This window comes from Ambystoma mexicanum, chromosome 7p (assembly GCF_040938575.1).
Source record: "Ambystoma mexicanum isolate Mex_15411 chromosome 7p, UKY_AmexF1_1, whole genome shotgun sequence".
In the NCBI taxonomy this organism is placed as follows: domain Eukaryota; kingdom Metazoa; phylum Chordata; class Amphibia; order Caudata; family Ambystomatidae; genus Ambystoma; species Ambystoma mexicanum.
The window spans coordinates 151,590,393-151,618,051 of NC_090939.1; the positions used below are offsets into that span (position 1 = coordinate 151,590,393).

The window sequence follows — 27,659 nt, forward strand, 5'->3', positions numbered from 1 at the left end:
TGTTGTGGTTGTACATTCCCGTTCCCTACAAAGAAGCCACGATATTTTACAGCTGATTGGGCCAATCTGCACTTAGCTGGATTAGCAGTAAGGCCAGCATTTCTGAGGACTTGCATGATGGTATAAAGATGGAAGAAATGGTTCTCCCAAGTTTTGCTATAAATGACAATATCGTCAATATAAGATCCACGGAAATAAGAATAGGGTTGAAGGATTTTATCCATGAGGCGTTGGAAAGTGGCTGGTGCACTGTGTAGACCGAAAAGTAAGACTTTAAATTGAAATAATCCTAATGGCATTGAAAATGCTGTCTTTTCCTGATCTGGTCCATGGATGGGAACTTGCCATTATCCCTTGGTTAAATCTAGGGTAGATAGAAAGGTGGTTGCTCCGTGTTTATCAATTAGGTCGTCAATGCATGGCATGAGATAGGCATGGAAGTCCGATATGGCATTAACTTAATGGAAGTCAATACAGAATCTTCAGGAACGCTCATGTTTAGTGACCAGCATGATAGAAGAGGACCATGGACTTGAGGATGGCTCAATAATGTTGGCTTCAACATTTTGTTTAACTTCCTCGATCACTTTCTGCTTATGGGCTTCTGGGAGTCCATATGGTTTTAAGTGTACCACTTTACCCTTAGGTGTTCTGATATAGTGGTATGTATTCTTTACTCTCCATGGTTTGTCCGAGAATACATCAGGAAATTAAATTCCTACATCCTTTAGATCTTGTTGGTGTTGAGTAGATAACTCTGAGGGAATTAAATCATTTATCTATATCTTCAGGAACCCGACAGGCTAGTTCTTTGGCATGGGTGGCTGATGGGTTCTCTTTCCACTCTTTGAAGCGATTTACATGATATAATTACATGTTCTGTTTCCTATCCGGTTGGGCTACTCTAAGTACAGGTTCCTGTTCTTTCTACTATTTCATAAGTTCCACGCCATTTGGAGATCAGTTTGTGCTCTGAGGTTGGTAAGAGGACTAGTACATTCTGTCCTATGGAGAATGATCTTAAACTCACTTTCTTGTCATAAGTGGCCTTTTGTTGGCTGTAAGCAGTCGCCATGTGAGTGCAAACTAAGTCTCAGACCAACTTCATATGCTCTCGCATTCGGGTGGCAGTTGGCGAGATAGGAATAGGAGCCCCATCTTGTTCTTCTGAGGTTTTCCAGAGCATGTCGAGGACATCTCTTGGCTCTCTTCCGCAGAACAATTCAAAGGGAAAGCAACCTGTTGAGGCCTGGGGTGCGGGTGGTTCTCCCTGCAAATAGTGCCCATGGGATCATGTGGTCCCAGTCTTTCCCATCCTTATCTACCAGTTTTCAGAGAATCCATTGTAAGGTCTTATTGAATCGTTCTACCAAGCCATCAGTTTTAGGATGGTAGGCAGAAGTTTGCAAGGTGGTGATGGGGAGTAACTCTGACTTCGGCCATGAGTTTACTCATACAATTTGAGTCCTGGCCCATTAGTATTTTCTTGGGGAACCTGATCCTGGAGAAATATGGTTGAAGATGTTTAAGGATTTGCTGGGTGGTGGTATTTCGCTTTGGGAACGTCTCAGGATATTGGGTTGCATAATCCATGATCACAAGTACAAATTGATTTCCTAATCTGGAAGTTTCATGTGTTCCAATTATGTCCATACAAATTCTGGAAAAGGGTACTTCTATAATTGGCAATGTATTCAGAGGGGCAGGTGCCGGGATGTGTGTGCTGGTATTTTGACACATTTCGCATGTTAGGATGAAAGTTTTCACATCGGCTTGGATACCGGGCCAGTAAAACTTTCCACTAACATCTGTCCTAAATGCTCCCTCGGTAAGATGGAAATGCACGATTTCCAGTACAACCTTTCCGATGGCTTTTGGGTATTACCAATTGTGTTTTTACCATACCCTCTGGGGAGGTTTCTTTTCTGTAAAGCAATCCTTCTTTTAGAAAGAAGAAAGGACTCCCTTTCTTTAAACTACCTTCTTCTGGGATTGCCTGTGAAAACGCTTCAGCGAGAACTGCATCATTTTGCTGGGTGAAGGCCAAGTCTGGCTAGATGGTGGGTTCCTCTTCCTTCCTTTCTTCAATGTCAATTCATCGGCTTCCCCAAAGTGTAAGTTACATCTTTCTGTTTTATCTGGTTCACTTTCTTGAAACTGAGGAAATTTAGCTTTTTCCCAAATCCCCTCGGCAATTTGGTCTCCCCGACGTACCTCAAAAGGGATCTCGCCATGGTTTTGTAAGAGAATCTTCACATGTCCCCTAAAGGCGGGATAATAATGCCTGCTAAAACGTCTATCCTGAAATTAAACGGTAGGGCCAGATTTTGGGGCTAATTGAATGTAACCCCCCCACCCCTCCGAGGGGGTATCAAAGCTAAGTATGTAGGAATCCTTGCTCTCTTCCCAGGAGGAATGGTAGCTTCCCTACTGCTACGGATGTCAAACCCTATTGATTCCTTGGTGGCGATAGAGGCTTTCTGGCTAAGTTTTGAAATTGTAGGGTCCCCTAATTAGTTTCAATTGAGTCACAGCCCACTCCTGCCGCCATATGTAAGGAACTCCCGGTGGCAAAAGTAAAGACAGACACAAGTGATCACAGTTCAAGGGTGTTTTTTAAACTGTTCATGCAGGGTGGAAAGAAACGCCTAAATTAAACCTAATTGGAAGATGGGAGCAAGCGTCGACCATCAAATGAAAATAAGGCAGTCCCAGTGGCGTTGTGTCAAAATAAATGGCATATACTAAAAATAACTATAGCCAATTCCTTAGGCTAAATAGAAAAGAGTGTGGGGATAGGGTATTCAAATAAAGGAAAAGTGTTCCCAAATATTAGGTCAGGATGCGAATGCCTTGAGGTCTCCCTTCCCGTGTTTTTAGCACGGGTAGAGGTGTGACTTTGGAGCACAGCTTGAGCCTTCCGAACACGAGCTAACAGTTCCATAGTAGCTATTAGGTTCTTCGTAGATTCAAAATAAGTCTCTTGCCTTTGAGGCCTGATGTTCTTAACGAACAAACACAAAGTTCTTGTTCTATGAACACGTTGGGTGATGGCTTCCCCCTGGGTCTCTTTCTGGGCGAAGACCCCTGGCAAGTTGTGTTAAACAATCAAAGCAGTTCCTTTTTTTTTTTTTTTTTTTTAAACTTCGGTTTTATTAGCATTTTCTTATTGTAACATACCGGGCAAAAAAAGAACAATAATGCATGTAATACAATTGACTGGCCCGTTCAACCCCTTGTCCCGCCACCTCCCTCTACCCCCCCCCTCCCCAACAATTGCCCACCCCCCCAATCCTACAAAAACTTCAGTCTTGTGAGATATTAATTGCTCTCTTCGAATCCTGCACTTAGGAGATGATGTGGTAGGTGACCAATTTATTGCCGGCTGAGTGAAAGTTGCCGTCCCCCGGGTCGTGGGCATTCAGTACAGGTCCCACTTAGCTCTGATCCCCCTCTCCCCGAGCATGGGGGAGTGTTTTGCCTCAGTGGACGTCCCATCCCCAGGACTGCTGCACTCCACTCCAGTTTGCCAGGAACGAGCCCAAATCGTTGTTCACCATTGCTGTGAGTTTGTCCATCAAGAACATGTTCTTTACCTTTTTCAGCCATTCATCCTTGGAGGGGATTTCCGGGCTCTTCCACTTCTGAGCCAGGGCCACCCTCCCCGCCCGCAACATTGACTCCGTCATCCTTGGATATCTATGTATTTCCAAGTCCTCCGAGGAAAGACCCAGCAGCATTGACAAAGGATCCTGGGGGAGAGGCTCATCTGAAACCTCCACAATCCAGGCTCGAACCCTTCCCCAGAAGTCTTGGACTTTTGGACAAAGCCACCACAGATGTTTCCTGGATCCCCTGTGGGCACACCCCCTCGGGCACATTGGAGATACGCCCGAGAACATTTTGGACAGTCTCACTGGGTCCCTATGCCACCCCTGTAGTATCTTGAAATTATGCTCCATGTCCGCGGTGAATAAATTTCCATGTAAGGCGATTTTGAAAATCCTTGCCCAGGCGTCTTCCGAAATGACTTCCCCTGCCAAATCATCCCAAAATGAGCAGAAACTACATCTCCCGGGGAGGTTAATGGTGTTTAAAATTTTGTATATGCTCGATACCGCGCCCTTTCTCGAGGTCGCCATGTCTAGAAACTTTTCAAAGGGAGTCAACTGCCTCCTCAAATTCTGGCCCCATGCTTGATCACACAATATGCCCTTGAGACGGAGGTATTCAAAAATGGTAAGGGACCCTTGGCCAAGTGCGTCTCTCAGATCGTCATAGGCTAAGAATTCTCCCTCCCGGAACATCTGCCCTGCCCATTCCATCCCCAAGTCTGACCAAATCTGCGAGTTCCAGAACCCTCTATTGCCCAGGTTGAGGGGAAGACCCCAAAGGGAGGACATCGGGGACGGCCATGAAGTGAGATAAGATGTCTGTGGGCCCTCCTTCCAGATTTCCCAGAGAACTCCCAGGGTCGGGTGGGCTCTTAATTTTCACGGGATAGATTTACGCGGGGCCCACAGGAGATCCCTAACCTTCAGGGGTGGGTGTCCATGTCCTCTAGGTATGACCAGTACGTCCTCATCCCTTCTTTCGTGTGTTCTAAGAAGACCCTTAGCTGAGCAGCTAGGAAGTAAAGGTGGAAATCAGGAAGCCCGAACCCCCCCCCCCTCCCTCGGCAGTGTCAGTCTCCCTCCCCATCCTCGGGGTCTTCCCCTGCCATATTAATTCTCAGACTGCGTGCTGTAGGTCCCTGAAGGTCTGCTCTGGGACGATGGTGGGGAGCGCTGTGAACAGGTACAGAAGCCTTGGTAAGACATTCATCTTGACCGCTTTCATCCGGCCATACCACGACAGGATCATCTTGCCCCATCTCCGCAGGTCCGATGTGATCCCTGCCATTATCGGGTCATAGTTGGTGGGGGTTAGTTTAGACAGGTCCCTGGTAAGCCAGACTCCCATGTATCGTATGGAGGCCTTTCACACTGCAATCCCTTCAAGCCTGTCCAGTGGGTCTAACTCTGGGTCTCGTTCTTTCATTGGGAGCAGGACTGATTTTGGTGTGTTGATTTTTAGCCCGGAGAAGCGGCCGAACGTGGCCACCAGGGATAAGAAGGGGGGGTAGCGAGGTGGCTGGACTTACCATATAGGCCAAAATATTGTCTGCGAATAGGGATAGTTTGAATTCCATTTCGCTTCTGCTGATCCCCCTAATACCCGGATGTGCTCTGATCACTATGGCTAGTGGTTCTATCGTGAGGACGTATATCAAAGGGGAGAGGGGGCAGCCCTGCCTGGTCCCCCGCATGAGAGGGAAGGACCGGAACATCATCCCGTTCACTTGGACCCTTGCCGTGGGGGCTCTATAGAGTGTGGATACCCAGCTCCTAATGTGTGACCCGAAGCCTATTTTTTGGAGAAGGAGTTCCATGTACCTCCACTCGACCCTATCGAAAGCTTTTTCGGAGTCTAGGGAGAGGACACATGCATCCAATTCCGATTCATGCGCATAGTGGAACAGGTCTATCGTTTTGCGGATATTGTCCGACTCCTGCCTCCCTCTTATAAAGCCTACTTGGTCCCCGTGGACCAGCCTCAGCATTATCCCCTCCAACCGCCTCCCCACCACCCTGGCCAAGATTTTCACATCCGTATTAAGTAACGATATCGGGCGGTAGGAGGAGCACTCCAAGGGTTCCTTACCCTCCTTGGGCAGCACTGCTATAATGTCCCCCATCATGGATTCGGGGAGAATGCCCCCCTCCAGCACAGAATTGAAAACCCTCGCTAGGTGCGGGGGCAGGGTGGAGCGGAACCTCTTGTAGAAGTACACTGTAAAACTGTCCTCCCCCAGGGAGGTCCCCACCTTCATCCCGCTAAGTACCTTGTCTATCTCCTCCTCGGTGACCGGGCCCTCGAATCCCTCTGATATCTCCCTCATCATATTCTGAAGTGTACAAATGTTCATAATAATGGCGGAAGGCCTCCCTATGTGGGGGAGAGTTGTAACCTATTGTCCCCTGAGCGTCTTTCACCGCCTTCACCATTCTTCTACGTTGGACCTCCCTCAACTTCCAGGCTAGGATGCTGTCTGCCTTATCCCCCTTGTTGTAATATTTTTGTTTTATCCTCTGGAGGCTTCTCTCCGTTTTGTGCAGGAGGAGGTCCTTCAGTTGGAGTCTATAGTCCTCCAGGGCGGTGACGCGCTCGAGCAGCCGATCCCGAGTGCCACATGGTTGGAGTTGGGCTATCTTTTCCCTTGGGGTCTTTTCCCGGGCCTCCCTTTCCCTTTTCTTCTGGGCCCCTATTTTTATGAGAACCCCTCGCAGGGTCGCCTTGAAGGCATTCCACAGTGTGTGTATGCCCACCTCCCCATTATCATTCAGCTCAAAGAACTCTGTTATGGCATCTAGCACTTCCTGCGAGAGGACCTCGTCTTTCAGTAGGGCGTCAATGCATTTCCAGCGTCCTCTGCGCTCCATTTGCAACCCTCTGCAATAGTAATCCGGGCCATATCGTGGTCCGACCAGGGGACCGAGTCAATTCTATAGCCCGAGGTGTATGGGCGAAGTGTCTCGTCCACCAGGATATAATCGATTCTGGAGAATGAGGTGTGCATGGCCGAGTAATACGTGTACGAGGGGGCATCAGGCCTAGGGTACGGGATTGTGTCTACCAGGCCCAGCTCTGCGTTAACCCTCTGGAAGTTGCGTGCCATGGTCTCGTCCGCAGGCCTAATGATTGGAGGGCCCATGCACTTTCTATCAGAGGACGGGTCTAGAACCATATTAAAGTCCCCCCCCCACCACTACCTTGCCTCGCACAAAGTGTTTAAGCCTGTCCCTTACTTCCTCCCAGAACTGAGCTTGACCCTCGTTGGGGCAATATACGTCTGCAAGAGTTAAGGGGGCGCCTTGTAGTGAACCCCTCACCAGCAGGTAGCAGCCTTCGGGGTCCCTCAGTGTTGCCTCCTGCTCAAAGCCTACGCCCCTCGCTAGTAAGATAGCCACTCCCCTCTTCTTAGATCCGTGCGATGCACAGAGCATCTTGCCTATTCCTCCTCCCCTCATCTTGGGTTCCTTCCCCCGAGCCCAGTGTGTCTCCTGTAAGAAAAGCAGGTCTAGTTTGGCCCTTCTGAACTCTCTACTAACTAAGGATCTCTTTGTGGGTGTGTTCAGTCCTCGCACATTCAAGGTACCCACCCCTAGGGCTGGCAGACCATCAGCCATAGTCTGTGCAACTCTCCCGTTCGGTCACCGACATCCTGTCGAATCTCGCTTCTTTAGTCTCACATCTTGATTACTTGGATACCCTCTTACGCCCTCCTGGGGGGCCCTAAAACAGACCCCCATCGCCCCCCCTCCCCTCTCCCTAAAGACCCAACCCCTGCCAACTTGAAACTACCCCCCCTACCCCCTACCCGACGTCCAGCCAGTTAGTTCCGCCATTGCTGGCATTTGGCCGGACCACCAGCCTGCCCCTCTTGGCCAGGCACGCAGTACAATACTCATCTCCTTGACCCCCCCACCCCCCGGATTCGTCCCGTCAGGTGCCCACACTATACTTGCTGTTCAGCGGGAGACTGTCCTCGCTGGGACATCAATCTCCAGTCCTGCCCCGCAGCTAGTCGGGATTCCCCCGCCGTCAGCCCTCCGAGTCCATATGCTCTCCTTCCTGTGCCGGCGGCGGAGTATTCAGTTTTTTGTATTTCCGCGGGGCGGTTCTCCTCCTGGTGCCCGACTGACCTGGGCCCCCCCCTGTCCATTGCTTCTGGGCCGATTAGGCCCCTTCGGGGGTTGGGATCCACCACATAATCCCGTATAGCCCCTCTTATATTCTCTTCAGTAACCAGCATTGTCCGTTGGCCCATATATTTGAAAGTCAGGGAGAAAGGATACCCCCACCTGTAGCACACCCCCTTCTCCTTGAGTAGCTGCGTTAGGGGGCGGCACATTCTGCGCTTTGCCAGGGTGTAAGCGAGGAGGTCTTGGAAAATGGTGATCTGAGCGTTGTTGTAGGTTATCACCCCTGCCTTCCTCGCTTCATCCAGGACCTTGGCCTTTTCCGTGTAGTAGTGAAACCGGGCAAGGACAGACCGGGGGCTCCCCTCCTTGCCTCCTGCTCTATGCACCCGGTCGAATGTTGGTTCTGTGGTCATCTCCTCCGCAAATCGAAGGTTAATAATGCCTCTCACAACTCCGGTCAAGTCTCTTTCTGTCTCCCCCTCTGTCTCCGGAATCACAAAAAATCTTAGATTGTTCCTCCTCTTCCTATTTTCATTATCGTCCATCTTGCTGGCTCTCTCCTCGTCCCTTTTCTCCAGGGCCGCGAGCCTCCGGTCTATTTTTGACTTCCTGGGCTGTTGACGAGGGCTGGTTGGTTTCCACTTGTAGGAGCCTATCCTCCACTTTGTCCACTCTTTGGTCCATCTTTTCGAACTTCTGGGCAATGTCTGAGCGCATTTCCCTAATTTCCTGTAGAATGTAGGCGAAGCCCCTTTCCATCGCTGTTATGGATTCCGTCGTGGTCCCCGGGTGAGCCATGCCACCGGAACCAGAGAAGCTGCTACTGGGTCTCGCCATCTCCCTGTACCGGAATGCTTGTAGGGTCTCCAGCCAGTTCATGCACTCCTACGCAGTCCCCTCCGCTGGATCTGCCGCTGGCCAAGAGCTTCTGGGGGTTTCCCCGGGATGGCCTCCAGGTGGGCACACACCCCTCCCATACCGGGCAGGGGCCTCACACCTGGGCCTCTCCTCGTCTCGGTGTAGCCTCGTGGGGCGGGGAGGCCGCCGGCGCCGCTCTCACACCTCCGTCTGGTTTCACTGTCCTCCCCCGGGGGGGACGGAGGGGCGGCAGGCAGGCACACGCCCGGGGGATCGCCCCGGGGGCCACCACCTGTTTGGGTGGAGGCGGCGGAAGTCGTCCCTTTATCAAGGCCCCCGGGATCGCAGGGTTCTTCAGTGGGGGGGGAAGGCGCAGTCCTGCCTCCTCGGTGTGGTCACTCAAGGCTCGAGAGCACTGTTCTGGGCCTGAATGGGCCTATACTGCTGGGGGGCTCCACTGTGGAGGGGGGTGGGTAGGTGGGTAAGCTGTGGCCGCGGCAGGCTGGCGGTTGCTGCGTGCTCAGCCGCAGGAGTCGTTGCTCCCAGGTGTGCCTCCCCTTCCCTGTGTATGGCTCCAGGGGAAGTCGGAGTCCGATGTCACCGTCTCTAGGCCCTGGGGTCCAGGTTCAGGGCCATCCGCCCGAGCCTCCCACCAGGCCGGCCCCACCGGGGGGAGTGCTCCGTCCCCGAGGGCGAGGGGAGGCAATGAGGGCCTAGATCCTCGTTCGTGGCGAGGCTGTCGGGGAGGGCTGCTGCTGGCGGGGGGGAGGGGGGCCAGGCCCGATGGATGAGCGCCTCACCTCTGCGGGCTGCTTCCTCTGTCTGTCCGCTGAAGTCTGGTGGGGGTGGGCCCGGCTGGCGAGCCCCCCTCTCGTTGCAGGCCGCTTCTGCCTCCTGTGGCCCGTTGTGGGCCGGATCCACTCGCTGCACCCACCTGCCTCGGCGAGCCGCTCCTTTTCCAGGATCCGCCACCCGAGAGGGAGGTCAGGCTCCCCAGCGGGGCTCTACGCGTCAGCGGGCCATTCCTGTTTCCTGGTCGCTCAGGAGAGCTTTCCCTCGCGGCTGCTGCTCTGTCGCGGCTCGTTCTCCAGTCTCCCGGGGGCCTCGGACTTCGCTCTTTCGAGCAGGGGTGCCTCGGGGGGGGGGGGGGCACCGATGTCAAGCTGCCCTGCGGTTCCGCCTGGAGGGGCTCAATCACCTAGAAAGGCCCAGACTTGGCAGGAGCTCGGCGCCTAGGCAGCCATTACCTCTGCGCCCCCGGGTGGCCTCGCAGTTCCTTTCTTATTGAACTTTGGATGGCAACTTTCCACCCCTGTATCTCCAGTTCACCTCCCGTCTTGCTTTCACAATTCTTATATCTTCAGGCTTAAGAAGTCCCTCTTCCGGGTTCACTCTCACCAACTTTACAAAACACAGTTCATGTGCTAATTTTCTCCATGCAGGATTCACTTCTCTTAACTTGCGCAATCATCTGTCAGTCAAAGACTTCAACGGTACAGAGGATTTAACGAGACCCCTGTATGACTACTTTGACCTTTCTTCACCTCTTCCCAAGGCCTTCTGGTTACGGTAGTCTCGTATCGATGGGTAATCGCCCAGAGATTCTTGAGTGAGCACCCATGTGGTGCCAGACTCCTCTAACCATCTCGGTCTGCACTGTCTTTCTCTTCCTCTTGAAATGTGGTGCTGATTTAGCTCTTACGGCGGGCCGTCTGCCTTGCTCATACTGTGCCATTGTGCTCCACCTTCCATCCCTGTGGGCGGAAGGGAAATGGATGTCAGGTGTATTATTCTGGTCAATTGCCTGACCCTTGTATTTGATTTTGATAAGATGTTTATAACGCGCTTAATACCCAGAGGTTTAAAAGCGCAGACACAGGGATCGAACCTGTGGTGCGCCGTGTCATCTTGCTTCCAAGGCGAGCACGTTGCCCTTGAGCTATCCTCCCGAGACTAAAGTAAGTAAAATGGCTCTGGTGTTAGTCTGTTGTCTTTCGTGTTGTGTCGAAAGTTTTTGCTAGAAAAGGGGGGGGGCAGTATTTTAGAATAGCCTATGTGGTAGGATGGGGAAAAGGTGTTAGAAGAAGGGGGATACCGCGTCTCACCCATCGGTCTCCCACTCCGCAAAGACCCCGCCCCCCCCCTATTCAGGTGATCCTCCCTCACTGGTCCACCCTCAGGAACTGGATCCAATAGCGATGGCTGTGTCCTGACCACCAGGATGACAGATCCTGGGGACTTGCTAGGGAGACACCCTCAGGTTTCTCACAGATAATCATATCAAAACAATATCAAAGGCCTTCTGGGCATCCAGGACGGCCACCACCGCAGCGGCATCCGCATTGATCTGCGACGGCACGCTTAATAGCCTGTGCACAATAAGCACTGTTAAGCTAGTCAGATAAATCATGTCTGATCGGGGTGGATTATATGCTGCATTAGCAGCATCAGCCTGCTAGTGATGATTTTGGCGTATATTTTAGTGTCCACTTTGATGAGGGACTGCAGTCTGTATGATCTGCATTTCTCCACTGGCTTTCCAGGTTTAAGTAGTAGTATAATGGTTGCTTCGCTGACCATGGCTGGTAGTTTAGTTTGCCAGGACTCCTCCCATATTGCTAACCGGTGTGGGGCAAGGATTGTGCTGTATAACATTCAGGGCTAAGCCCATCTGGGCGTGGGGCTTTATTTTTGGGTAGGTGTTCTATTCCTCTAAGGATCTCTTCACAGAGAATGGACGGTCCAGATGATTTCTTGCACACTTCAGTAGTGAAGATAGATATGTTGTCTAGAAGCTAGTCCATAGACTCAGTACTTTTAGTAGCCTAAATTCGGTACAGCCGTGTATAAAAGTTAACAAATACCCCATTGATCTCCCTGTCTGTATGGTGCACATTCCCCCTGTCATCCTGGATCAGTGAGATGCATTCATGCCCACTCAGTCAGATTAGAAGCACCAGGTTCCTTCGAGGGCTGTCTCACTCCCCATATTTCCTCACTGCAATTAGTCTGGAGAAGTATTTTAGTTCCCTGTCCACGTTTTCACAAAATAATCCAATGCCCTTTTAATTTTTAATAGATGCTCAGCGGCGGGAGGGTCTACATTCAGATTCTCGAGTCTGCACTGATTGGCTTCACTATCCACTAATTCTTGCCTAATAGTCTTGAGCACCCCGAATTATGTTGCCATGGCTATTCCTCCGATATATAAGCTTTAAGAGCATGTCACACCAGCCCCATTGTGCCCACTGATTTTGTTGGTTGCAAAGCATAACTGTGTGTATTCTCTAAGAGTAGTTTATAACCGCTCTTCATGGAGGGCTGCAGACTTGAGGTTCCACATGGGGCGTACACCTATGCCCAAGTCTATTTCCACCACAACCTGGGAACGATGTATGTGTACTTAGTTTGGTGCATATTGCAGGGTGCCTTTTTCCTGGGCAAGGTGCAGAATCTTGCGTCTATCCCTGTAATTTGGGGTGCAAGGTCATGATGGTCCTCAGCAATGCACCAACCCTTAGACCTGGGGGCCAGAGTGCAGTGCACCCGCTCAACAACAGTGTAGCGCTAGCATTGGGTTGCTAAGAAACTACAAGAGTTCTTCCACAAATGTTTCCATGGGCCCTTTACCATTATTTTCAGTTACGTCCTTTTTACGAATATTATTAAGTTTTCAGCACAATTTTAGGAGTCCCATTTGTGCAAGACACGCATAACTCATCCTGGCCACTTCTTCAGTTATTCTTGTGCTTTCTTTATCAAGCTTGTTCCTCAGTGAGTTAATGTTGGCAATTATATCATACCATTTCTCCTTTATTGATGCAAACCTGGCTTGCATTCTGTGTAGTATTTGACGAAAGTCTAGATGGACCTGCTCCGGTGATGCGCTGCTTCTTCTCCCGCACCACATGCCTAGGGTCTTGGTTGGGGATTCTGTCTGCGTAGGCATCCAGGTTCACTGCTTCTTGGTGCCTCCCTGCCTTTGGTCATAATAGTTCATTACTCAAGGAGTAGTAATGAATTAGCAGTGGCACAGCCACATGCACTCACTTGCCACAGCTATGACCACTGGCATATTATGGTGGGTCTTGTGTGCTCACTGCTGTTGCTTCCACCTTGCAGAGGACTTGTATTGTCAGTGCCCTGAGGGGTCCCCCTGGGTTGGGATCTCACATGCCATTTTCCCCCCATACCCGTCACCTCTGTGTCTGGTGTCATCTTCACGGCCTCCTAGTGCAGAGCTTGGGCCCAGCTACAAACTCTGCACCCATCGGCCACTGCTCAATGGGTCAGGTTCGCCTTTCCAATGCTACCATCAAGCCTCAAGCTCTCATCTCCAGGTGGCGGTTGGGGGCCCCTCTGCTCTGCACCCCTGCCAAGGAGTACTCTACAAAGTCGTATTTAGCCCAAATGGATGAGGAAATCGCACACCTTCTCCCCCTGGATCATCAGCGGTCTACTTCCAGCTCTCCATCACAGTCCGTTGCACTAGCTCACCGGCCACAGCCCACCGCAGCTGCGAACACTGAGTCCCCGCAAGGACACCATTGCCCGAGCGACTGTCCCGATGGTGGCTGTGCCACAGGCCTCTGATGCCTCCGGGTCCGCCCCGTCATTGGCAGTACTCTACAGCTGACTAATGGGCTCGCTGGCATGGCGCCTGGATCGGCCCGCTCTGGGGCAGAGTTTTTATAATGCAGAGCATTTATGCAGCTCCCTGTAAGGCAGGCACCAGGGCAATGTGAGAGTGATTGGGTTAGAACATTAATGTGGTGTGGCCATCTTGATAGTCACGCAACAGCAACCCCTCCTCAAACTCTCCCTATTTTTCAGAGGTTTTTGCAGTGCACTGATGGGTTGGAAAAATATGTCCTGCGTAAGTAGTTATTCAGCGTCTTTTTGTTGCAAAGGCGCAAGTTGATCAATGATGCATGGCTAAACACTGGCAAACGTTTGTCATCAGACCCTATGCAGCATTAACAGTCCCTCAACCCTAAGCTAGGTCATCTGATAGTTAGAGGGAGGCCTCCAATACAGAGGAGAATAATGTAATCTCTTGAAAAATTGCAAAACTGCTTGTGAGTCCATAGTACCAGCCATCTTGCAGCAGAAAGAGCTCCTTTGTAAGTTAGAGATGGATTTAGAATGCTACTTGTAAGAGATCCTTTGGTCTACCCTGCCTATTGCATGGATTATTTTTCCACCTCTGTGCTGCATTCATATTTTTATTTTGTAAAGAAGCAGTCTGCTCCATGATGCATGGCTAAATACTGACAAATATTTGGCGAGGAGGGTGTTCTGCTATGCTTGGTGAAGTTACCATTTTGATCTATTTACCATGGGGCTGGGCACCAGTCCTTGATGTACACGAGGACACAATCATAGGCTTTAAATATAAGGTACTGTTCAGTTAGGCACCAACATTGAATACACAATGTTAGAGTACCATAGGAGGCCATGTGCAGTCTGGCACAAGTAATGGATGCAGAGATCAACTACTCTTGCTTCAGTTGTGTCCAGGTGAAACCTAACACTATGAATCCATGCTTTATTTTTCTCAGGCTTTTGCAGTGCATTGATGTTTTCTAAACATATATGCTGCATTTGTGTTTAGTCTACTTATTATTCTGTACAAGGAATTTGCTGCTACATGGCAAAATACAGACCCATTTCTTGTGACCACAGAAATGATGCAACTTACCTCTATGACCGTCCCAGGTGAGAACAGCTGATGGAGACTTGCAGTACAGAGAAGCATGCAACCTCCCTGAAAATTAGCAAAAAGACTTGTGCATAGGCTCCACCATTTCATAGAAACCAGGGCTCTTCTGTAAATTGGAGCTAGAGTTGGAGAATCGTTGCCTGTGATCTACTTTAGCCTGCCCTGCCTGGTACATTGATGTTCTGTTATCCATGTGATGCATTCATATGCATTCCTATACTATTGTAAAGGGAGCTGGCTGCTCCATGATGTATGCCCAAATGCTAATGAATATTTGGTGAGCAGGACATTCTGATGTGTGTGGGTAAGCCACACATTACATTTGTGGCATTTGTGATGAGTCTGATGATGCCATCACTCCTTTCCTGGAGGTAGCTTCTCCTCATGTGGCCAGGGGACTGCAGCCACTACCTGATCCTGACCCTCAGGGTGGATATTTGAGGGAGGACCACAAGGGTGGAGGTGACGATTGGGTGGCGTGACATCATTGGATCAGACATGGTATCCCTCATTCCTTTTTAGGGACACTCCTTCAGTACCTCAGACGCTCTTGGCATATTGTGACAGTAATCCTCAATATTCCCCTATGCTTAGTCGTAGAACTCTCAAACACCCTGCAGTGCTATCACTGACAGACTGATCTGAAGAGAGCAGCCAGAATGAAGATTGCTCAGCTAGACAAACGTGAATGGTCTAGCTGTTGGAGGAATCCGATTGGCTCCAAACAGCTCCCTCCACTATCGCAGGAGTTTAAAGATGAAGCTGGCCAGAACTGGAGATAGACCTGACCGGCTGGCGATTGCTGAGAGAATCGACCAGCTAGTGATTGCCACACATGAGCAAAGAAGGGACACGAGAGTCCTCTGATGCAACCCGCTGATGCAAGACAGAGCATGGGGCTGCTCTGATGCATATGCCAGAGCGGGGAGAGTACCAGCGAATGTTGGAGATAACGAAGCTTACTGAAGTATGACCAATGTGGAGAGGGCCACACGCGGAGGATGACGAACCCGACTAATGATACCGGTGAGCCTGAGAAAGCAGAAGGGGGGTACCGGGGTGCTTCGCGGCATGGACCGCAGAGGAACCCAGAAGGGAGGGCTTGGTTTCGAGGCCTAGAACAAGGGAGCTGGTACTTAGTGAAAATAAGTGGACAAAGGGGAACTTGGGAAAACCAAGTGTTTGAGTCTGGGACCCGCACCCATAATCGCATATGGTAAAAAGGATTCTGAAGGATGACTCATACCCTTTGAGAGGTTGTACTGGCAGTAGAGTACACCAGGACAACAGTGAGAGTGAACAATGCAACTAAGACCTGGCAGGAGAGTATACCAGGCATCATGCAAGTCTGGGACCCACACTCATGAGTGTAATTGTTGAAGTATACTATCTCAAGGAAGAATCGTACCATTCAATATTGTCCTGGGAGGGGAGTACACAGGACATATGAGAGAGTGAAATAATCATTAAAGAACCTAGAAGGATAGTATACGTGCTTCTATACAAGTCTGGGACCCACAACCAAATTGCATCAAGAAACCAAGTGAGAAAGAATCTGGCGGGAGAGTATACTAGGTGTTTCGTGAGTCCTAAGAATCCAAAGGAAGATTCATACCCTTTGAATTTTGAACTCCATTGCATGTGGAGAAAACCTGAGGAATGGAGTCATTTCCCTGGGAGTAAATTGCAACACCTAGAGAAGAGGGTTCTCCTTTTGGACTACAAAGAACTTGGTTATTCTTTTGGAACATTTATTTTGGCGGAGAGAAACCTGAGGAAAGGAGCCATTCACTGCAACTGTGAACATCCATTTTTGAAACCTCTTTTGGATTTATACCTTTTTATTAAACTTGAACATGTGTGCACCTTTCGAGCCAAAAACACTACCCTTAACACCTTAGAGTTACTTTTAGAATGAGAGGTCTGGGATAGGATTTCAGACACAGGATACTTTTTGCTTTTGACATCTTGACACAGGACAGGCCCATCATTTTTGGTTGAGGTGAGGTAGTGAAATACCTCCTATATTGGGGACAGAGAGGCATTTTCCAACCCCTTTATTATTTAATTAAGGTTAATACCAAACCACCATGAGTCTTCTGTGTCTCTCTCATTCCATTGTGCAGCCATGAAATCTCTCCACTGGCTCCCAGTGGGTGCAAGGATTAAATTCAAAACCATCTACATTGTCCACATGGCTTCTTGGGGCCTGGGTCCAAAATACCTTCAGCTGTCCCTCCGCAAATACCTCCCCTCTCGAGCTCTTCGCTCCTCTACCTCCAACTCCTTCAGGGTCAGTCGTTTTTCAAAGAAACAAGCTAGGGGTAGCTCTCTGTCCTCGGCTGGTGCCTCCCTCTGGAACAGCCCCCTGCCATTCTGAAACTTGAGGAGAACCATCGACAGTTCCAGAAGCACCTCAAGACCTTCCTCTTTGCTTCGCCCCTCCTGCTGATCTGTTTCTCTCTCGGCACCATGCACCTGACCTACCCTCTGTCTTCCGGGCCCAGGTACATGCTCACCCTGCCACCCACCTGCACTGCCTCTGGGCCACCTCTTGCACTGGGGCCTGTATCTGTACCCATACAGCCCCCACCTTCTTTTCTTACTTCACTTATCAGACCTACCCTGTCTGCTGCCCTAAACCCAGCACTTGCCACTTGCTTGCTGCACTACCACTGTTTGTTGCCTTAATTCTTTTGAAATTTATTTTATTATTTGTTTTTCCTTTGCTTCGCACTTTCCACTTCTCCCCCCTTTCCCTTTTCCCTCTCCCATGCACTTGCGCGTTCTCAGTGTCACTGGGCCTAGTAAGATAGTTGTTTTTGTTCTCCCTTGTTCCCCTCACCTCCCTTGCCTTGTCGCGCTCTGAAACGCTTGTGTACGAGCATGATACAAATAAAATATCAGTATCAATACTGTTGAGCCTGGTAGCAACACTTTAAAGCTAGTGAAAGTGCACTCTTGTACAAAATGTGCAGCACTGTGAAGTTGGGCACCATCATTTGCCGTACAGGGTTGCAGTACCTTAGGTTGCATTATGCAGTCTGGCCACTACCACCATGTGCGTGCTTCTGTAGTCCAGTAGTACTATGGGTGGCTAATTGTGTGTGGTCTCCCACAATTATTGTACCTGCATGTATAGTGTCACTTCAGTCAGTGTGAAACCTAGGGCTTTGAATCTGTTTTATGTTTCCATATGCTTTTGCACAAGTCCAGTTGGTACACTATGGCAGCCCTCTAATACCAGCAACAATAGATGTATGGGGTGCACTACCACAAGCTGTTTATAGGTCCCGCAATGCAGTCTGGCATGAGTATTAGATGTGCAGCTTTTGGTTAGAGCAGCATACCACGGTTATGATTTGATGGTGGTGGTTTTCTTCGGATTATGTTATTGATAAAGATGGTAGCAGTGACCTGGGCATCTGTGTGTACAGCAGCATGCCAAAGCTGCACCTGTTGTACTTTCTCACCTGCTTCTCTGTGCGCTTGGTACTCACGTTGTCCATGGTATCCACCCACCTCGTTGCAGGCATTCTAGGGGTAATTGGGGGCATGGGAGCTTGCCACCATAAAAAATTGCTGCATAAAATGTGGAAAAATGTCAACCTAGACAGTTGGGCCAGATCAGAGTCCGACATCATTACAATCATATTGGCTCTTGGTGCTCTTGGTGCTCGGATTGTATGCTTTTGTTTTCACTCTCTGCTGTCTTTGGTTTTCAGGCAGAACTGATCAGTCGTTTCTTTAACCAAGAGACCACTGTTGGTGAGACCTACACTGACCGAGTGGCTTTCACTGGTGATCCAGATGGTGATGACCTCTCCGTTTTCATCAGCCAGGTGAAGATGGGGGACAACGGCACATACCAATGTGAGGTCATAATTCCCAGAGACCGTCAGGGGACTCCCTTGGATAAAGTTGACCTCCTTGTACTAGGTAAGACATTAATGATCACTGCCTGTAAACTACATTTTCTTGAACATTGCAGACATGCACACAAGGAGCGAGTAAGCTCGCATGATTACATTTTCATATAGAACTTTATGCCTGATTTCCCCCACCTTCTAAGAGCTGTGAAAAAAGTGTTACTGTAACAACCTCCTCTCAATGTAACAACCCCAGAAGGAAAAAGGGCAAAGTCAAGCCTGTTCCTGGTTCAAATTGGTGACTACGGATTGCACACAGATCTTGAAGTGAGGTGTTCACCTTCTGAGCTCTCTTGGTAGATTTACAGAAAGAGGTCTAATGTAGGGTGCCAGCAACCATATTTAAGTCACAAGATATTCTCGAATAGGTGTGAAAATTTGCAGTCATGCCAAGAATTTGTATTTGCATTTACATTTTAATTTTTTTGAAATGTAACTTCATTATCAGTTTTTATGGAATACAACATAAACGACTTGGGGTTAATCGGGTTATAGACAGTCAAGTCTTCCTACCCTCTTGCCCCTTCATTTTAGCCCTTTCGGTAACCAACACGAGTGCCTAGTAATCCGTTAACCTTGGCACCTGGTCTCAGCACAGGTGTAATGTCTGTGTTAGTCTGACATTGGTTCATGTCCTACCCACTTTCATTTACCACTCCGCATCAAAGCCCTCTCTATCCTACCCTAGTCGCTGTTGTGCTTGCACTCGGCCTCACATGGTTGGCCATAAATTCTTACCACTCCACTTCCTGTGGTCCAGCTCAACCATGGAGGGCAGCATTAATTCTCTATTGTATATATATTCATTGCCATGTTTCTCCATTTCTTCTTGCTAGGGAGGGTTGCACTTTTCCACTTCACGGTCAAGCAAGCCCTTGCAGCTAGGAGCAGAAAAGAGGACATCTTTGGAAGCCTGACGTAAACCCAATCCACCTCCTCCATGTCAAACAGGACCAGCAATGGTGACGTAGCCTGGGAAATCCCATCAGTCTCTTTAATCCACCCTAGGACTTCATCCCAGTAGATTTGCACCCTGAGGCATTCCACCACATATGCCAGTAATGAGCCCTAGTCCTGCATCCTTGCCAACATATGGGACTAGTATTCTGAAACTTTTTGGACCATTTTACTGGATCGTAATGCCACCTATGAATTTTGATGGCGTGTAGTTTGTATTGACTAGCGGTTGAAGTCTTTGAAACTCCCCTGCACAATCTGTCCCACAGTGATGGATATAGGTCCATCTCCATGTTTTCCTCCCACCTGGTTCTGAGCTTCTCCGTGGACCAATTCTCAGACACCACTAGGGCCCTGTGTATTGCTGAGATTAGTCCATAGTCTCTTCGTTTTTGTGCATTTGTCTAGAAATGTTTCGAAGGGGGTGAGGTCCCTCTGTATCTGTTCCTCCATTGTGTTCCCGTTAAGACCCCAGACCCACCTCGTACAATTTCTGGCAGTGTTCGGGGTCCGGAATGGCATCTCTGATCCCCGGCACCCACAGATGACCTAGTGGGGAGGGCCACGTTGTAACCCCTCTCATGTCTGAGCCAGGACTCCAAATGTCCCAAATAGTTCCCACGATCGGGTGCTCGTGAATTCTGCGAGGGTGTTTGCTTCTCGGCACCCATAGCCATTCCGCGACAGTGGTTGTGCAAAACTGAAAGTTATCTAGTGCAACCCACCCTGAGATGAGGTATAAGAACTCTGAGCTGGTCCGCCCTATAGTTTAATATCAGGGAGGCCCACTTGCCCCTTTTGTCTGTGGGCAGGATCAAGACTTCCCTGGCTATCCTGCGGCTCTTCCCCTGCCAGAGAAATCTGGATAGCAAACATCTTATGTCCCTGAAGAATGGGTCTGGTATTCGAATGGGGAGCATCTGGAACAGGTAAATGATCTTCGGAATAACAACCATTTTAATGCAGTAAGGCGCCCCAACCATGATATTGTTAATTTGGACCATTTTTCCAGATCAATCTTAATTTTAGTTATCGGGGGGAGGGAAGTTTACCTCGAATAAGTCCCCTACGTCCATTGGTACATTAATTCCCAGTTATCTAAGCGTTCTTTCCTTCTATCCAGCAGGAAGAGGACCAATTTCACCTTATTCATTTTGAATCCTGATAAGGACCCATATTGTTAGATCAGTTGGATCGTCGCGGGAATGGAGACCAGAGGGTTAATTAAGCGCAGAAGGACATTGTCGGCGTAGAGGGCCACTTTATAGCTCTCCCATCTGGAAACCCTCTATGCAAGGGTCTTCTCTGATCTTCTGGGAGAGGGGTTCAACGGAGAAAACCAGGTCGGTGAGAGCAGGCAGCCCTGCCTGGTGCCCCTTCCCAGACTAAACCACAGAGAGTATCCCCCATTCACAGTGACACTTGCCCTGGGTGTGGAGTACACTGCCATAATCCCCGTAAGGAACTTTTCCCAATACTGCATTTAACAAGCACTGCTCTGAGGAACCCCTTCCACTCTGTCAAAAGCTTTCTTCGCATCTACTGAAAGAAGGGTGGGGTCCCCCATGAACCCCTGGGCTTCGTGGACCAAGTAGAAGGTTTTCCTCATTGTCGGACCCCTGACTTCCTTTAATGAAACCAACCTGGTCTGGGGAATCTGTTTTGGCATATACCTGTGCCGCCAAAACCCGGGTATAGATCTTGGCATCGGTTCAGGAGGGAGATTGGGCGATACAAGCCACACGTCTGGGGATTCCTCCCTTCTTTATGTATCAACTAAATAAGTGCCATGGAAAAGGATTCTGGGGCTCTGCCTGTGCTCACTGTCATTAGACAGTTCCATCATAAACGGAGTAGAACAGGGAGAAATGACTTACAGAACCCTGCTGAGAAACCACCCTCCCCCTGAGCCTAAAACATCCTCCCCCTGAGTCTTACATAATGGTAGCCTCCCCACTGCCTTCTTGATTTCTTGCTCTGTTATGGGAGCCTGCAAGATACCGGTTTCATCTTCACACAGCTTAGGAAGGTGGATGTCTGCAAGGTATGTGTTTGCGTCACCCTCCCCTGATCTGGCATCTGATTCGTAGAGTTTCTCATAAAAAGAGACAAAGGCCTCCTGGATCCTTTCTGTGGAGGACATGTGTACTGTGTCTCTCCCTTCAATTTCGGTAACCCATCTTTCAGCACGCTGCCCTCTAAGTCTTGCTGCCAAGAGTGCATCAGCCTTATCCCCCTTCTCATAAAACCTCTGCTTCAAGAATTGCAAGTTACGGGTTATTTTCCCCCTCCTCAAACAGCCTCCGTTCCTCCCTCTTCCCTCTTCCCTCCAAAATCCTCTCATGTCCCACAGTTTGCTCCAGAGCCCTCCTTTTTTTTTTAAACTTTATTTTTGCATTTTAGTAAACATGTGTACCAACAAGCCCAAACAGTGGGCAACCAACATGCCGCCGTTGCCACCCTCACGCCCGCCCCCCCCCCCGCCCTATGGCAGTCCCATCACACAACAAGCAGTTATCGCATTTGAATTTACACAGGTGAAGTCTGTGATAGCTGATCAGATGTCTCGGTTGGTGCTGCGCTGGAGAGGAGGTGCGAGATGTACGGGCCCCAAATGGCTGGGGGTTTTGCGTGGTGAGGAAGTGTTTTTGTAAATTCTGATTCTGTTTCTTGGCAGTATGTAATGTCTCTCGTCCAGTTCGCAAGAGTGGGGGTGTGCCTCATCCCCCCGCCATGGCCACTCTTCTACATGCCAGAACCAATAGCATGCTTGCCAGTTTTCTAATGTGTGAGGACAGGGGCCTCATTAGGCCAAGGAGTGCCACTAGTGGGGGTGCCCCACCCTCTTGCCAATTATTGCATCGGTTTCGTCGAGCACATCTGACCAGAATTTAGACACTGTTGGGCAGCTCCACGCTAGGTGCAGGAAGTCAGCATCCGGGGACCCTCATCGGTCGCAAGATGCATTTGACCCGGGGTGATGTCTGTTTCTGTTTTTAGGGGTATAATAGGTTTGGTGCAGAAAGTTAAAGTGAATTTGTTTGAAGCGGGAGTTGAGTGCCACTTTTTGCGTCTGTTGTAAGATCTAGTTCCAGTCATCATCTAGAATGGGGGTTTGAAGTGTCGTTTCCCATCTTGCCTTCATTTTGGGGTTTGAGGGAAGTGTGTCCATGAGCAGGGCTCTGTAGATAGATGAGACCAGTTTGCCCTCCCCTTGTGCCTGAATGGCTCTGTGCAGCAGCTGCCAGGTGGGAGGTTGTGGGAATGATGGGATGAGGGCCTGCAGGGTGTACCGCACTCTGAAGTACAAAAAGATATCAAGGGAGGATGTGCTACCCTTCTCCTTCGCCTACTGGGGTGTTATGACGGTGTCTTGTATGAAGAGGTCGCCAAGTGTATTTATTTTGCACTTGTCTGCCCAGATCAGATACACTTTCTCGGCGGTGAGTGGGATCCCGGGAATGAATTTCGTGGGTAGAAGAGGAGACTATCTAAGCTGGATCTTGTACTTTTGGGCCATTTTCCGCCATATTGTGTAAGTGGATTGCACTATGTTCAGCGTCGTGTGTGGCACAGCCTGTTTGCTGATAATCACGGCCCTTAGCAAGTTGGGTGAGGCTAGTGCCCGTTCGACCTGTACATGCGGTCTTACGAATTGGGACTCATACCAGTGGCTGAGAAACTGGGCTTGTGCTGCCCAGTAGTACCGTTCTAAATCGGGTAGAGCTAGGCCACCCTTAGTGACGGGAAGTACGAGGGATGAGTATGCCACACTTGCGGGTTTGCCTGACCACATGAGGTCCAGAACTAGACTTCTCAGATTACCCAGGAAGCGCCGGGACAACAGGATGGGGATGTTGGCGAAAAGGTACAGGAGTTTGGGTAAGATTACCATTTTTACCAGTGAGGCTCTTCCCCAGAGGGTGAGTGGTAGAGATTTCCATCTGTTCACCTTATCTCTTAATGATTTCAGTGTGCTTTCGTAATTGTTTTTGAATATGTCGTGGTGGTTCAGGGACACTTTGATTCCTAGGTATCGGACGTGGGCTTTCTCCCAATGGAAGTTTAAATCATCTTGAACTATTTTGGTCTGTGTTCAAGGGAAAAATGATTGATTTAGATTGATTGATTTTCAACCCTGATACCAGCCCAAACTTAATTATTTCTCGCATAATCGGGTTGAGGTTTTCGCTGGGGTTTTGCATGAACAGGACTATGTCGTCGGCATAGAGGGATATTATTAGCCGGTGAGGTCCTATTTTAAGCCCTCTCTGGATTTGACGTTTCCTTAGGCCCGCTGCTAAGGGCTCCATCACAAGGGCGAATATCATGGTGGATAATGGGCATCCCTGCCTAGTGCCGCGCTGGAGGCTGATATGTGCCGAGCGAGTCGACCCGAGAGTGATTGCTGATAGGGGCTGATTGTAGAGGAGCGAGACCAGCTTGATAAACTGTTTCCCAAGTCCGAGCCGCTGCAGCACGGCGAACAAAAAGAGCCACTCAACGGAGTCGAACTCCTTTTCGGCATCCAGCAACACCGCCACTGCCTGCTGTTCGGGGTCGAGTGCTGCCAGAACCCCGAACATTCTATGTATCCCGTATGTGGTGTTTCGGCCAGGTAAGAATCCCGCCTGGTCAGCGAGTACCAGTGCAGGCATTAGCGGGAGAAGCCTATTGGCGAGGATCTTGGCCAGGATTTTGTTGTCCAGATTAATTAGTGATATGGGGCGGTAGGACTTACAATCTTTGGGAGGCTTGTCTTTTTTGTGTAGTAGTATTACGTTGGCTTCTCTTAATGTCTGTGGGAGAATGCCAGATTCGATCGCTTCTTCGAAGACATTTAGCAGCAGAGGGGCAATGAGAGGGGCAAAGTGTTTGTAAAACTCACCAGTTAGCCCGTCGGGCCCCGGGGCTTTGGATGGCGGTAGACTTTTAATGGCTTCTTGGATCTCTTCTAGCATTATGGGCTCGTTCAGCGGCTCACGGAGTTCCCTTTCCACCCAGTACAGTTCTGTGTCGTTGAAGTAATTCCAGATCGCATCGGGATCCGCCGGGGACCAGGCGCTGTATAGATCTTGGTAGAATGCCCTGAATACTTGGACTATGTCTTCTTCTTTGTGCAGCATATTTCCCTGCAGTGTCCGGATGCTGTCCACCCTTGTTGGCCTCCTGTCTGCCGCTATAAGACGAGCAAGAAGAGCTCCAGGCTTCTGGCCTTCGCCGTATTGTCTAATTCTGTGATTGTGGCCCAGAAATGTAATCTCCCGTTCAGCCAGGTTTCTAAAGTTCTTCTTTCAACATCGCCTGGATGTGATCTGAGTTTTGAGCGCCTTGCTGCTATTCCAATTCCTTCAGGTGTGTTTCACTGGTCCCTAGCTCGCGTCTGATAAGTTTCAGGATTCCGTTTTCTTTGGCTAGGCAGACGCCTCTTAGATAGCATTTGAGAGATTCCCGTAGCGTTCCGGTGGAGTTGACTGTGCCTTGGTTAATGTCAAGAAAGGTGTTGATTTCCTCGCTTAGCTCGGTGGCGAATGTTGGATCGGCGAGAGATCTGGGCTTGAAACGCCATTGGGGAGGTCGTAGTCTGGAAGTCGGCAGGCGGCATTTGAGTATTACCGTGGTGTGGTCTGAGAAGGTTTTGGGGAGTATTTGGCATGTGCCCCATTGCCAGTTACTGTGAGCAGAGACTAGGAGATAATTGATGCGGGAGTTCGTATTATGAACGCTTGAGTGGTATGTGTAGTCTCTGGCTTCCCAATTCTGGATCCTCCATATGTCCGATAGGTCAAATGCTTTGCAGATCTCTTGCACTTGTAGGCTGGCTTTGGACGGATGCGCTGTTAGCTGTGATTTATCTTTCTGTGGGTCGAGATGAGTATTCAAGTCGCCTCCCCAGATTATGGTAGCGTTTCGCACTTGCGTGAGGCGGGACAGCACCCAGTCAAAGTTGTTTGCACCGTCTGTGTTGGGGGCGTAGGAGTTGACGAAAAACACCTCCTCTCCCTCCACCATGCCCCGGACCAGAAGAGCTCTTCCCTCGTTATCTCTTTCTGTTTGGATCAAGCGAAACCCCAGCGAAGTGTGAAGAAGAATTGCGACTCCCCTGGCGTAGGATGAATATGAAGAGAAGTAGCGATGGCATCCCCAGCTGCGGGCCCACAGGTGCTCGTTTTGCGGTAAAAGGTGGGTTTCCTGAATCATTGCCACCTCGATCTTGTGGCGTCTGAGTAGTTGAAGGATCTTGCGTATCTTGGCCGGGATGTTGCCCCCTCTAATGTTCCAGGTTGCTACTTTGAATGTACCGGTGATGTTTTATATGGCACCCATTGGCAGACAGACCGGAGGCAGTGTCCCGACACTTGGGATGGCTGGATTGCTTGGGAGCTGCGTCGGGTGGGAGGGCCCCTGAGGGGCAGCGGCGGGGCTCTGGATGAGGCCCTCGGGTAGGCGATGGCGCATGGTGTGCGTTTCGAAAGACAACAATAAAACAATTTTCCTTGCACGGACAACCCCCAACTCGTCCGTTTGGAACCCCTCCAACTGGAAAACAAGGCATGCTGTGCACGGGGCGCAGGTGGCCTTCCGAGGCTTAGTCCCCATCCTCCCGTTTGCGAAGATTGTCCTGATGGCTGGTACCGTCTTACTTTGGATCAGTGTCGCGGGTTTATATCACGGCGGGACTCTCCCCGCTCTTTCTCCGTTTGTGGCTCCGGGCATTTGGTTTGCGGATTTACATCCCTGCCGGTCGGGGTACAATGTGGCTTCTTCTGGGAAGTTGAAGTGGGTACTTCCCTCCAGTTGAATGCGAAGCCTCGCCGGGAAGAGCATCGAGTACGTAATTTGGTTGGCGCGTAGTCTGCGTTTCACCTGGGTGAACGATCTCCTTTGGGCTTGGACTGACGGCGAAAAGTCTGGGTAAAACTGGATGTCGTCCCCGTCGAAGTGTAGTTTGCCCTTTTCTCTTGCCATTCTGAGGATGGCGTCCCTGTCCTTGTAGCTTAAGAGCTTGGCGATGATCGGGCAGGCAGGGGCTCATGGAGCGGGCCTTGTTGAAGGGATTTTGTGGGCTCTTTCCACTACGAATATTTCTGACAGGACTGCGGGACCGAATAGCTCTGTGCATAGTTTTTCGATGTGTTCTTCCATTCTGACTAGTAGTTGTCTTTCTCTGACTCAGACTATCCTGATGTTTCGTCGCAGAGCGGCCTTCCAAGTCCTTGTTTTTGGCGAGTACGGTTTTCATTTGGCCCTCAAGCGTGGAGACACGGGAAGTGAGTGCTGATGTGCCGTCGTCCAGATCTGACACTCTCTGTTCGACGGAGTCGAGCCTGTCGCTGTGTTTGTTGAGCCTGTGCTGCAACAGGTCCACCTTGGACGAAAGCGAGTCTATCTTGCTGTCCAGGCTGCCTATCCCAGCTTTTAGTTCCATCAGGATTTCCCTAATGTCCGTTTGTTGCTACAGCTCTACCTCCGATTGATTATTCGGGGATTCTGGGCGGTGTTCCGGCCTGGGCGTTTTAGGCGCTGGGCCTGCATCAAAATTGAGTCTTTTCTGGGACTTGTCCGGCTTCCCCATCTTGAACTTGGCTGCGGTGTCGGAGCGTCTGATTTTTGGGTGTAGCAAAGGCTCAGACGATGCGTGCGCGGATGAGGCCTGTGGTGAGGGTTCAGATTTAGCCACTTTGTGCCGCGTGAGACCCAGCCGTGCGGGGAGTCGCTATGGACCAAAATGGTGGGATGCCGCAGAGCGACCCCAATTTGTTGGCGAAGCGTAGTCTCGCTGTTCCGCTTGTTTTGCGTGCCTCTGTGAGCCTCCGCGCGCCTCCCGTCCCTCACCTGGAGGGAGTTCACTCCGCCACTGTCCTACTGCTGGCTGTGAGCTGTGAAGCCCTTCCTCGGGGCCGGCGGGGCGGTGCCCCGGTTCCGAGCGATTCCCACCATGCCGCTTTCTACTGGTGGTGACCGGGGCAGGTCCCGCGGGCAGCTCCTGTTCGTCTATGAAGGATTTTGGTCAGGCGGTTCGGAGTTTCCAGGCCCCACGCAGTTCGTGGATGTGCGGGCCGCACTATGCAGCAGATTTCTCGCTGAAGGCGAGCCCGATTCACTCCGGATTTTCGGCAGGGGTGAGGTGCGGCGCTAGGATAGAGTATTTCTTGCGGATTTAGTGGTTTTGCCACAGGATTGCCGCGATTAAACAGGATTCATGCGGGAGGTAGCCGGGAGCTCACAGGGGAGCGGCCTTCTTGGTCGGCCCTCTAGCACCCTCTATCTCCAGAACCCTCCTATCAAGCTGTTTTATCTCCTTCCGCCTTTCTTCAATTGGAGCTCTCTCCCTCTTTTTTCTAGCTCCCTCCCTAATCAGGATCTCCCCGCCATGTGACCTTCCCCGCTTCCCAAACCGTTCTTGTATCAACCGTCCCTGTGTGGTTTGCATGGAAATATTCTTTA

At 50.2% G+C, this 27,659-nt stretch overlaps 1 protein-coding gene across 1 annotated transcript in view; it reads left to right on the forward strand.

Annotated features, from left to right (window-relative positions):
- The window catches only part of GPA33 (glycoprotein A33), a 299,569-nt gene that overhangs the window by 158,453 nt on the left and 113,457 nt on the right, over positions 1-27,659 (forward strand). Inside the window, exon 3 of the mRNA XM_069635968.1 lies at positions 18,051-18,264. Within this exon, the coding sequence (XP_069492069.1) occupies positions 18,051-18,264 (214 nt within the window). The remainder of the gene's footprint in view (positions 1-18,050; positions 18,265-27,659) is intronic.